The sequence below is a fragment of the Abrus precatorius genome, unplaced genomic scaffold, assembly GCF_003935025.1.
Source record: "Abrus precatorius isolate BTA unplaced genomic scaffold, Abrus_2018 Scaffold10, whole genome shotgun sequence".
Lineage (NCBI taxonomy): Eukaryota > Viridiplantae > Streptophyta > Magnoliopsida > Fabales > Fabaceae > Abrus > Abrus precatorius.
The window spans coordinates 8,357,037-8,370,011 of record NW_020874292.1 but is presented as its reverse complement, the minus strand read 5'-3'; the positions used below and the strand labels follow the sequence as shown (position 1 = coordinate 8,370,011).

The following is a 12,975-nucleotide window of genomic DNA, read 5'->3' as shown; positions in this document are numbered from 1 at the left end:
TAGAATTTTTAATTAATATTCATTAGAGTAAAAGAAAATGTAGTAACATGAATAAAATTTGTGTCGTTAATTAAAATTAACTTGTGTCAAATATAAAGTAATGGTAACCAGTGTCTCGTTAATTCATCTTTTTTATTAAATATTTTTCTGTTTTGTTTTATTAAACGGTATTCTAAAGTAAGATAGGTATGTGCGACGAAGGCTTTGAAGGAAAAGAAAAGAGGGTTAAATTCAGTCTACATATTTTTGAACCTTTCAATTACCTTTGCTCAATCGTATAAACTTCTTATAACTCAATTTAAAGTTTGAAAACATAATCCGGATGTTAAATTCAAACTTACATATATTATTATTATTATTATTATTATTATTATTATATTGAATGGGGCTAAAAAGGTCCAAGAAAACAACTAGAAATTACATAAAGATTCTGGAATAACAAATCCTAAGAGAGTTCAACTTAAGAAAGAGAGAAAGAAATCAACATTCTTAATAGCATTTGGGCCATTTTGGGTCAAACGATCAGCACTTTTATTAGCATTCCTATAAATGTGGACTAATTTATAACCTTATTGCAACTTAAAAGATTTCGAATACAGAAAAACAGTAAGGATAAACTGACTATTAATTTCTTGATCAAATAAACTAGTATGAACAATTTCGCTGGAGTCAACTTCAATGCAGACATTCTTAAAGCCTCTTAACTTGATAAGTTTTGAACCAGCTAAAGATTCTCCACATGCACCTCTTATCAATCCCTCCATAAATAGTCGAGCACTCTTTTAAATCATTAGCTGAGTTACAAATTTGTCTTAAACCTCAGTTAGTCAGAAAATCTATCAACACCAAGAATTCATTTCTGTTCAAACTTTAACATTAAAACAATCACCAATATTCTAAGTTTGGCACTGCATTAGCTGCGGTAAAGTGAAAATTATTCCTTTCCAAATAGAATTTTTTTTATATATATTTGTATATTTTTTTATTACTTAGTTTACATATCATTTTCACTTTTTATCATTCTAAAAATATAATTTAATAATTTGCATTTCGTGACGCTTAATTCTAAAAACGGTATCTACTGTTTAGGTTTTAGAGCACATAAAAATTTCATAACGCTCCTGCTAATTTTTTGAAATTAAAATATGAATGTATTATAATTTAGCACGAAACATTTAAAAACATAAGCAAGTGAAGATAGGAAACGTTTAAAAACATAATCACTAGTTCTACGTAAAAAAAATCAATTGCCACTATCCTTAAGCAAGTTTAAAACTTGATAAGATTTAAAATCCATAAGCGTTATCCAAAAGCGGCACCAATTTCAATCAATAGATAAGGCACCTCTAACTTCCTCTTCATCTAATCCTTTTCCTCTGTTCTGTTCTGTTCTGTTTTGTTCTTCTCCTCTCTCACTCTCACATCTCATCAGAGTGAGGAAGAAGAATCCTAGTAAGCATTAAGCAATAACCATGGCCACACTTCAAGCTTCACTTCTTTGTAGAATTTCCTTCCCATTCTCCTCTCACAAGCAACATCGTTTTCTCTACAAACTCCCTCATTCTTTCAAACTCTATCCGCTCCAATTTCACCCGCGCATTCTCTCTACAATCTCTTGCAACGTAACTTCTTTGTCTCAATCAAATCCTTCAGATGCCGATTCTAATTTAAATGAAAACGAAGCAACTCCAAAATTAACGAGTGTCGTCGACGGAAATGACGCTGAATGTTTCAATCCTTTAACTGACGAGGGAGTGACGGAGAGTGAGAATGCGAAAGAGGAAGGTGGGGACGGAAGGTTACCGATTGTGGCGTTCTTTGAGGAAACACGAGAAGGTATAAAAAAGGCTTTCATCGATTTCATTAATTGGGTGCCGTTTTGGCAACAGGAGAGGCGTTTGGCAAAGTTAATCGCTGAGGCTGAGGCAAATCCCAACGATGTTGCCAAACAAACTGCACTACTTGTTGAATTTAATAAGCACAGGTTTGAATCGTATTGCATTGTGAAATCAGAATATCGATTTTTGGAGAAGTTAAATAAAATATAATGGCTATGAATAGCACAGCTCATGCATGATGATGAAGAATGTAATTATCACGTGGAATAATTTTCAGTTTGGTAGGAGTGGATGATTTCAATTTGAGTCAAAGTTTGTGTTATTTTTACTTTTTTACCAGTCCTGAGTGTGTCATCAAGCACTTTGAAGAAAGAGAGGGTGCTGTAGACAGTAGAGGTGTTGTAGAATATCTTCGAGCTCTGGTGATCACTAATGCCATTGCTGAATATCTTCCAAATGAGGAATCTGGAAAACCTTCTACCCTTCATACCCTGGTAGTCACTTTGTCTAACTTTTGTTTTTTTGTTGTTGTTTGGTCAGTGTTACCCAGTTCTTAATTGCTCATTTTTCATTCAGGAGAGTGTAGTAAGCATCATTTTGTCATTCATGTGTTGGAAAATTTTATTGTTGATCAATGATGTGTCATTTATCCTTGTCCTGAGTGACTGACTATTCCTTGAGTCTCAAAATCTGAAAATAACATGAGTGGTTTGTTGGATACTTTAAAATTTGGGCTGTTTTTGCTGTATGCATTTCTGGATCCAAATTATTTGATTTGCCCTTCATGGCGCTCTTGTTTTTCGCAGAAATTTCATGTGTTGCGACCGTGGACTGTTCCTTTTGTCACCATGAACTGTCTTGTCGTTTCACCTTTATATCAGTTTCATTTGACGTCTTTTATTTCATTATTTACATGTAATGGTTATATCATGGTCCAATTGATGGTAAATATGTTTTCACAGTTGCAAGAGTTGAAGCAGCGAGCATCAGGCAACTCAGATGAGCCTATTCTTAGCCCTGGAACATCTGAAAGGCAGCCATTACATGTGATTATGGTAACAATTATTGCAAAAAATGTTCTTTTTTATTTATGGTTTTAATGATTAGCATTTTCTTGTCCAGATTCTTTTTTGTTTGCTTGTTTTGGGAATCTCACAAATCTGTTTCCATCTTTAGGTTGAACCAAAAGTATCAAACAAATCACATCTTGTACAAGATCTTTTATCAACTGTTGTGTTTATTGTTGCTATGGGAGTGGTCTGGTATGACTTGGTTTTAGCGTTTCCATCTTTCATTCTTCTCTATTTCTTCTCTATATCATATCTGAAAGCCTCATGTATTGTCTTACAAAATATGTATGTCTTTCAGGGTGTTGGGTATTGTAGCACTTCAAAAATACATTGGAAGCTTGGGTGGGGTTGGAACTTCAAGTGTTGGTTCAAGTACTTCATTTTCCCCAAAGGAACTAAATAAGGAAGTGATGCCAGAAAAGGTTAACATTTTAAGATGTATTCTGTGTCTGATCCTTTGAATTGGCTCATTTAGAGTTTGTTCCCTGCAAACTACAAGAATCTACCTCTACTGCTCTTGTCATGTTATTGTTGGTGAACTATCAGCTCTCTTTCTCTCCCTTTCCCCTTGCAGATTGCCAAAACATTTAAAGATGTGAAAGGTTGTGATGATGCAAAACAAGAACTTGAGGAAGTTGTGGAGTACTTGAGAAATCCAGATAAATTTACCCGCCTTGGAGGAAAGTTGCCAAAGGTCTGAAGAAGTGACTGTCTTTTTGTTGAATTTTTCTGCATCAAAGCGTTTACTTAAATTTCTAAATTTTCCCTTACATGTGATTGGCTTCTCGTTTCTTTGTAGAGGCCTAGGTTCCATCCCTGTTTGTGAGATGATAACATATAGCAAATTGTTTTTTTACAGTAATAAACATGATAGTTTTTTTTTATCACCACAAAATTGGGAATTCTTTAATTTTTTTTATTTATGCTGATGAAGTTGCTTTTCTAATACCAAGATTCCACAGTTTTCAGTGTGCATCGGAATTTGTTTGTTTTTATCCTCCAGTGAGCCTAAAACATTTATTTTTTTCAGGGGATTCTCTTGACAGGACCACCTGGAACCGGAAAAACTCTGTTAGCCAAGGTCAGTTTGTTTCTGCTCTGCATATCTTAGGACATTATTTTCTTACAAGTTTTATGAAGTTCTTGGTTTTAGAACTTGCACCTATTGGCCTCGTGTGCTTCAGGGATTTCCACTTGTATAAGCTTTCATTAAGTTTTTGGTAATTACATATTTGGTCTTTGGTTCTTGTCTTTCAATTTTATACATCATGGCTCCAATATTTCTTTGCATAATTTGTTTATCTAAGCAGTAACTGAAAGAAAAAGTTTATTTTTCTTTGCTATTGTGAACTGTTTGGATATGCTTATCATTATTAATAATTGTATATGTTCAGCTTCCTTATGGTTTGTCCATGCAGGTGTTAATTGTGTGTACCTGATAGGCTTTCAATTCAATTTGGCAATGATGGTATTCTTATCTAATGTTTGCTTTTGCCTAAAATAACTTTCCTTCATGTTTCTCTTCTCACACTTGTACCAAATGCAATGGAAAATCATGACATATATGTTTGTGTGTGCATTATGGTCTGTTTTTTTTTCTTGTTACTTAGTGCTAGGTGTAGACCCATTAATGATTTCACTTTCTTAAGTTTAGACTCAAATTTCTTTATACGGATAAAGAATTCATAGTTTTTCAACAACTTTGTTTTCTCATTTGGTCTTTGGACTCCATTAATATAATTGGAAAAGAAAACACTACTTTGTTATCCTCTACCTCTGGTAAACTGGTACTGTAAATCTATTGAAATTCACAAAGTATTGTGATCTGATAGTGTTTGCTTTATCTGGGACCTTGAAGGCTATAGCTGGAGAAGCCGGTGTTCCATTTTTCTATCGAGCAGGCTCTGAATTTGAGGAGATGTAAGTGTTCCTTTTGCATTCTTCATTTTCAATAGCTTAAAGTTTGTGTTTAGCATACGTTATATATTATAAGTAGTCTTTGATGGGCCAAAGTCTGTATTAAGGCAGTTATAATTCTGAATTAGGAAGTTATGTTTTATGATGCAACAGTTATAGTGTTCTATCTAGTTTGATAGACTTGGAGGAAAATAAGGTGTCAGTTTGTTGTTTATGATGTTCTGAAGGAGGAAACTCCTTTTAAGGAGAAACTCGTGTGTGGCTGACTGCTTGTACTGCAAATCTGGTTATTAAACCAGATTGTTTCATCAATATAATCACTGTTTTGTCTAATTCATGAGTCCAACGGTCTACATATTTGAAACAGGTTGCTTGAATATAATAAGGATAAATTATATGTTGTCTTGGAAAGGGTGCATAAAGAATGTTATTGCATTACAACTTTGTTAACAAGGGTACATTAGTTGTTCCCTGTATGACATATATTATGTTTCTTTAGCTTTTCCAATATTGATTACTTGGACCTATTTGTTCTTGCCATTCTAATGGGAGAATACCCTTCATCAACTATGTTGTATTCATATTGCCACCTTAGTATCATTCCACTGTGATTTGAGTTTGACCCAATCTCATTTCACTTTTCCTCTTCAGGTATGTTGGAGTTGGTGCTCGACGTGTAAGATCTTTATTTCATGCAGCGAAAAAGAAGGTTTGTTGCCTTTGGTCAATGGACTCTCAACAGTCTATTATTCTGGTTTACTAAATTACTTTTGTACCACCTCTCCTTTTTTATTTCTGATTTGGAGCATTCTTTTTCCCCCATCATTTTTGTAGGCTCCTTGTATCATTTTCATTGATGAAATAGATGCCGTTGGTTCAACTAGAAAACAGTGGGAGGGTCATACAAAGAAGACATTGCATCAACTACTTGTTGAAATGGATGGGTTTGAGCAGAATGAAGTATATTTGAAGTTTTACACATCTGAGAGTGTTAATCAATTTCTCTGTTTTCCAGATTTATTCAACATCTTTATCTTGTAGGGAATAATAGTAATGGCTGCAACAAACCTGCCTGATATTCTTGATCCTGCTTTAACAAGACCTGGTAGATTTGATCGGCATGTAAGTCCTATTCTTTTTTTTCCCACTAAATATAATTTATGAAGAGTAAGTGGGAGGATAAGAAATCCTCCTAGAGTAACAAAGAAAGAAACAATGCAAGAGACAGAAAGGACAATATAAAGCTTAGCTCAGAAAAATTTTCCTGTCCATCTATCACGTCATTAAAGAAAGCCCTCAGAAAAAACGACGGCTGAAATGCATAAGGTAGCCAAATAGACAAATTTCTCCCTTAGAAGTGGAAAATAAAATTATTTGTCCAAATCTCACTACAGACCTGAAAAAGGACAACACCTCCAAGGATCTTACGCTCCTTTCTTTAATATGTTTGGTAATATTTAGTGCTACAATTTCAAAGATAATATTATGTTGTTTCTGCTATGGGATAAAGTGATTTCTTAACCTATTATCTATTAAATCCAGAATTTTCAGGTGGACCTTTTAAAAGTTGACAAAATTAAAGCTCTAGGACCACTCCTTGTAGTGATCTGGTGTACTTGAGATCATATTCTGTGTTCTTGTGTCTTTATTTCTCTGCACTGATAAGAGATTGGTGTTTTGTTGTATAAACATTATCTTTTCTAATTTTCCAATGATTTTAATCTGATCTCTCTATTTGGACCTACCTGTTAAATTATATCATGATAATGTCCGGAATGTTATGTAATTTTTTGACAGAATATAATATGACTAACCAATCCAATTCCAGATTGTTGTTCCAAATCCAGATTTACGTGGCCGACAAGAAATATTGGAGCTTTACCTGCAAGATAAACCTTTGGCTGATGATGTAGATATTAAATCAATTGCTCGTGGAACCCCAGGATTCAATGGGGCAGGTGAATAATAGTTCAATTTATGTGACAAGAAGAACCTCTTTGCCTTCCTTTCTGTTAATCCAAATCTTATCCCACTTCAAGTTTCATTCATGTTATGTTTTCTTTAATCGTTCCTTTAAACCAGATCTTGCAAACCTGGTAAACATTGCTGCTATTAAAGCTGCTGTTGAAGGTGGAGAGAAATTAGCAGCTGCACAGTTGGAGTTTGCGAAAGATAGAATAATTATGGGTACAGAGCGAAAAACGATGTCCATATCAGAGGAATCAAAAAAGGTGTGTATTGTATATTTATGATATTTGTTTTAGCACTTCAGCTTCGTGATCGTGATCATGATTTATATATAAATTACTACAGTTTTTAGTCTTATCGTCTTCTAAAAAATTTTGAACCTGAAATTTCTGTGCTACGTTATTTGAAAATTATAGTTGTCCCTGTAGTAGTCAACTATGTTGTAGGATTGTTACCAAAACTAATCATTACACTGAAAAACTCTAACTCAGTTCTTCCTTTCGGACATTCCATTCGCTGAACAGTGAAATTATCTACATCATTAAAAGACATGAACCTTTCATGATTTTTTTTTATCTTAAAAGAAAATGGAAGACACACTGATAATAGTTAATCAACCAGTTGTCAGCTTGTGAGTTAGAAATCTATTGGTAAATTGACTCTCTTCCAAAGTGTCCCTGTATCTTGAGTCATTTTTTCTGTTGTAACATACTATAACCTATTTATAGCTCCAACTATTTCTTATATCATTGCTTATGAGCATCTTTCAGTCAATTGTTTATTCAGTACAATCAGCTTATGCTTGTATTATGCTATGCTATTCTCTCTGTAAAAATACCAACCTGGCTTAAAAATGATGAGATTGTATTTTATCACCAGATTTGTCATTTTCTTATTTTGAACTCAAAATTTTGATGTCCAAAATCAGCTTGCAAAATCTGTAAACATTTTGTGTAGAATTAATCAATTTAGTATTGAACTGTTTATGGATGTGCCGTTATCCATGTTAATGTTGCTTGTGAAACTTTTAGCTTACTGCTTATCATGAGAGTGGCCATGCAATTGTTGCCATTAACACTGAGGGGGCTCAACCGATTCACAAGGCAACAATCATGCCTCGTGGATCTGCCTTAGGAATGGTCACTCAGCTTCCTTCTATTGATGAGACATCAATCAGCAAGAAGCAGTTGCTAGCTCGCCTTGATGTTTGTATGGGTGGAAGAGTTGCAGAAGAAATTATCTTTGGTCAGGATAATATCACAACAGGAGCAAGTAGTGATCTTCATACAGCTACCGAGCTTGCCCAATATATGGTAATTTTCTGCTTCCTGTTTAATGACAAATTCAGTCTCTTCATTTGGGGAACCTGGGGTTATTTTTACTGACTTTATCTTAGCCACAAAAGCAATACAAAATTTTTGCACCTAGATATTTCTTTGGCTTAATTATGTTTTTAGTCTCTATAAATATATGTTATTTTGTGATTAATCCTTACAAATATTTTTATTATGAAATAGTTACTAAAAAGTTAAAAATTTAGGATTTAGTTCCTGTCATTAACCTCCTTTCTGTCAGACAGCTTAGCACTTCACGTAACGCCATGTGGCATAACATGTCATTTATTTATTATTTAGTTTTTATTGTTTACAAATAAATCCTTAACACATTTTTAATATTTATAAAAAGACTCTCTTCTCTTTCACTTTCTCATTCCTCTCTCTATTGTATACCCTTTCCCCTCCTCTTCCCCTTCTCCAAATCCTCATTCTCCCCCTCCCTTTCACCCTACTTCCGTCCCCATTCTAGTACTCTTCCCTTTACACCATTCTAACTCATACTCTCCTTCCAACTCTACTCCTATACATTCTCTTTTACCCCACTTCTTCCTCTCTCCTTTACACTACCCCAACTTCATTAATGTACATTCCTCCCACTATCACCCTTCTCCTATCCTCATTTTCGTACCCTCTCCTACTCTCAACCTCTCTCCCAACCCTGTTCCCATGTCCTCCCCTTACACCCCAAATAATTGTGAGTTGCAGAATAATTTGTAGGCAAAATCAAACTCCGCAGCAGCAACTAAGAGGCGTGAAGGTGGGAGCGGTTGGGGTTTGCTAATGAAAGGGGTGTGGGTAGTAGAAGAGATGTGCATGTTGGATTTGGGGTGGATAATGGAGAGGGAGATGGAAAGGGTATGAGAATTGGAGTTGGGGTTGTGATTAAAATGTGAGAAGGGGTTGAGGTTTGCTAACGGAAAACATCACACTCGTTCAAGAGTCAAATTTGAATTGGGATGAATTATTCTAATCAAATTATTCATTTTTTTTTTACTAATTGGATAACATGTTAATATAGGAAAAGAGTAGGTAAGGGTAGTATGTACAAATGAACATGGAAATTGAGTTCTTGTGTGACATCTTCAGGGTTTGGGACGTAGGACTCGAGAGTACATTGGTGGGCTTTCACCATTATTTTTCCTATGCCTAAGACTTGTTTTTTATTCTTTTTTACTATGACCCTGACTAGTTATACCCTTTTTATATCTTTCTTTTAAATGAAAATCTTGCCCGTATGGGTAGTGAGAGAGGTGTGGAGGTTAGGAGTGTATAGTAGAGAGGGAGATGGAAGAGGTGCAGGGTGAGAGTAGGAGAAGGGTGGAAGTGTAAATAGGTATCGGAAAGGAGGTGGGATGAGGTGAGAGAAGAGGTGTCCAAAAGAGGTGGAGTGTAAGAAAGGGGAAGAGGAGGGGGTGGAAGTGGAAGTTGGGGAGGGGAAAAGGGTGGGGTTGGGGGAAAGGGGTGAGAGTGGATGTTGGGGTTTGAGTGGGAGTTAGGGTAAAGAAGGTGAAAGTTGAGGTTTGGAGTTGGAAGTGGGAGGTGAGGCTGTTAGCTGCTGTTGAGGAGAGGGGGTTGAGAGGAAGAAGAATCTTTTGCAAATAAGTAAAATATGTGTAAGGATTTTTTTGTAAATAATTATTTTAAATAATAAAATATTAAATATATAACATGGCATGCCATGTGTCAGTCCTGAGCTGACTTTCTGTCTGCCAGCTCAGAATTTAATAGAAGAAAATTAACGGCATGACTAAATCCTAAATTTTTAACTTTCTAAGGATTATTTTCTAACAAAAATATTTGTAAGGACTAATCACAAAATGACCTATATTTATAGGACCAAAGCCTATTTCTTTCATTGTATTTAATACTTAGAATGTTCACAAGTAATCGTAACAAAGTACTTAGAACTTCCCTCTGACTGATTGGTGACTAGAACCATGTCCTATGTTCTGGAGTCTGCACCTACCTTTTGTGTTAAAATGAGCTTAACTCTTGTCATTTTTGTTTCTGCACTAGGTATCAATTTGTGGAATGAGTGATGCAATAGGGCCAATACGTATAAAGGAGAGACCAAGTTCTGAAATGCAGTCCCGTATTGATGCAGAGGCAAGTGTTTTGATTCTATAGCCTTCATATTGTTTTGAATCTTTTGATGCTGGATATTCACGTTTGGGTTATTTTATTTGCTCTTTTAAGAACTTGAACTTGTTTTATGAAAAATAAATATTTGGTTTGCAATTTGAATTTTTATATTTGTTCTGCAGGTTGTGAAACTTCTTAGAGAGGCATATGATCGAGTGAAAGCCCTTCTAAAGAAGGTTTGTCAAATCAAGTTTTTGGGTTTAATCTGTCATTTCTAGCAATTTCTAGACAATCTATTGTCCTGCGTAAAATTATTCATTTTCTTTATCTAGATTTAACATAAAATTCCAGGCGCTAATACTAAAAACCACGCTATTTAGTGTCCTGAATCAAAATTTGGCAGTGCTTCTGAAAGGTTAATAATTTTGATTTCTGAACCAAAAGCCACTTTCGTGAACAACAAATACGTCGTATAAATCATTTTATACTGTGATAACACCATATGCAGATTATAGATTCATAAAGAAAATTTTCTGTTTTATGCACATAGCTTTTTCTCTGGTTTTGATTAATTAAAATAAGCAGCCAACATTATGCCATGCATGGATTTGCAATTGTCTCACATCTGATAAGTGTTGAGCCCAAATAACTTCTAACGTTTCTTCAGCACGAGAAGGCATTACATGCACTGGCGAATGCTTTATTAGAGTATGAGACGCTTAGTGCAGAAGAAATCAGGCGGATACTTCTACCATATGGGGAAGGAAGACCGCCAAAGCAACAAGAACAAGAATCAGCCGAAGCGGAGCTTGTATTGGTCTAAACATTCTTTCTGCTTGCTGCCTATTAACTATTCTAACTATAGTGGTAGTGTGTACAGCATAACTAGCTGCCCTACAGGTATTTTTCTTGATCCAATTGTGCTCCACTCCTTTGTGCATTTTATTCTGGTCATATGATTCCAAGTGATACACCTTTGAGTAATATCTGAAGCAACCAGTCCTGACCACAATGACAAATATCGGAGTATTGCCCTTGCTAGGAGTGCGAGCAACGTTGTTTTTGGAGAGAACTGTGTATAGTTTGTCGAAAGATATTTATTGGACATTTTGAGAATTGTGCCTACTAGGGTACTCATTATTCACTGCCTTTAAAATTTATTGTTTATTGAATCCAAGTATCTGTTCATGTGATCCAACTGAAGGGTGCAGCAACAAAATTAGCATTTAACAACTCTGCATAAGCATTACTGTCCCGCACTAAATATTAAACATGGTTGATATTTGATGATAGAGCCTTGCTGTATCCTCTTATTTATCTTCTTAATAATCTTCCTCCTAGTTTATAAAGTATGCATTAAATGAAAAAGTATATACATATTATCTTAAAAATATTATTTAATAGTCTTTTAGTGATTAAGATTTATAGGTCTTTATTTCGAATGGGCTGAATTTTGAATGTAACAAGTGATGAAGACCATAAAAAAAAATGTAAAAGTGACGAAGGCCTGACCATAAAAAAAGAAGTAAAGTCAGTCAAAATAGCTATGGGGAGACCGATGATTTAGTCTCTGTACATGACTTGTACGCAATCAGAGGGGAAAAATGACATTTAAGTAGTCATTATTTTCAGAAACACTAGATTATAATATTTAAAAAAATATTCATTGCCCATGGTCCCACGGGTAGGAAAAATATTATTTTCCCACCCTAAAACGACCCTCTTGTAGTAACCCAAAATGGTAGTTGCTGCACCAATTTGATGATCCACGACAAACTAACCATAAACAGGCTCGACGAAGTGGGTCTCCATTCTAAATGGGCCACTTAAAGGGCAACAACTATGTCTGCCCCGCATTGTAGCTTTTATACTAAACTCTCGTGCCTTTCATGTTTCTCTTCCCCTCTCTGCCAATCTACTGGAAGCTACTCGTTCTCGACCAGCGGAGAAAATTGCGCTATCACTTATGTGGCGCTCACTCGTCCTTGTATCGTTGACACGAGTGATAAAGTATATCTAGTTTTAAAAGCAAATTTAAGTTTATGATTTTTAAATTTAATTTAATAATTCATTAGAAATTTTATAATTTTATTTAAAAATTCTCACCTTTTTGGAGAATGTAAAATTACTTAATAAAATAGGGCATTGTTAGGGTACTGATTATGGAATTTAAAATATATTTTTATTATAAAATATGTTAAAAATACATTAAAAAATATGGTAGATATGCATTTTATAATTTTTTTTATTTCTTAACCAGTGTGCTTAAAGTTTAGGACATTGATAAATATTTTCCATTAAAATATTTGTTTTTAATTTCTTTTGAAACTTTGGATTCCGAAAATAAATCTATCTGGTACACAAAGTATCTAAATAGTTATGCTTTAAAAACGTTGACACCTATTTGATAAATATAATAGGACAAGAAAATGATAGGATAGAGAGATGGATAAATATATCAGATGATAATAAAACTATATAGGCACTAATATACATTAAGACAATAAAATGTTATTATTTTTAATTTTTGAGGTAAAAAAAAGGTAAAACAAAATATAATTTATATTTAAATAAAAAATATTTATCAAAATTAATATATAAATTTTAAACTTTTTTATTTAAATTTTTTACAATTAAAAATTATTTTTAAAAAATAAATTATAATTAGAACAAAAAATTGTAAAAATATTAAAATTATATTATTTTAAAACATTTTTTATAAAATATAAATATAAAATATGAATAAGAATGTAATAAAAAAAA

General features: G+C 34.0%; 1 protein-coding gene across 5 annotated transcripts; it reads left to right on the top strand.

Moving 5' to 3' along the window:
* Positions 1 to 1,297: 1,297 nt before the first annotated feature.
* On the top strand, positions 1,298 to 11,514 carry LOC113862291 (ATP-dependent zinc metalloprotease FTSH 11, chloroplastic/mitochondrial-like). Of its 5 annotated transcripts, none has more exons than XM_027495390.1 (18): positions 1,316 to 1,785; positions 1,890 to 1,984; positions 2,179 to 2,332; positions 2,801 to 2,893; positions 3,015 to 3,100; positions 3,207 to 3,330; positions 3,483 to 3,602; positions 3,939 to 3,989; positions 4,767 to 4,828; positions 5,477 to 5,534; positions 5,660 to 5,785; positions 5,867 to 5,947; positions 6,654 to 6,783; positions 6,908 to 7,056; positions 7,825 to 8,106; positions 10,147 to 10,236; positions 10,395 to 10,448; positions 10,880 to 11,501. In XM_027495390.1, the coding sequence occupies exons 1-18, from the start codon at positions 1,771 to 1,773 to the stop codon at positions 11,033 to 11,035; spliced, it is 1,926 nt and encodes a 641-aa protein (XP_027351191.1). In that variant the 5' UTR covers positions 1,316 to 1,770; the 3' UTR covers positions 11,036 to 11,501. The 5 variants fall into 5 exon arrangements, with proteins under 5 accessions (XP_027351183.1, XP_027351191.1, XP_027351181.1 ...); XM_027495385.1 differs by having other exon boundaries at positions 1,325 to 1,785; positions 2,645 to 2,893; positions 10,880 to 11,497; XM_027495382.1 differs by having other exon boundaries at positions 1,298 to 1,984; positions 10,880 to 11,514.
* Positions 11,515 to 12,975: the final 1,461 nt, after the last annotated feature.

Excerpts from the sequence above, each read along its gene's own strand:
- LOC113862291 (XM_027495380.1), top strand. The coding sequence starts at position 1,473 with ATGGCCACACTTCAAGCTTCACTTCTTTGTAGAATTTCCTTCCCATTC. Across the intron at positions 3,603-3,938 it reads TTGGAGGAAAGTTGCCAAAG|GGGATTCTCTTGACAGGACC; the intron begins GTCTGAAGAAGT and ends TATTTTTTTCAG. Across the intron at positions 5,786-5,866 it reads ATGGGTTTGAGCAGAATGAA|GGAATAATAGTAATGGCTGC; the intron begins GTATATTTGAAG and ends TTTATCTTGTAG.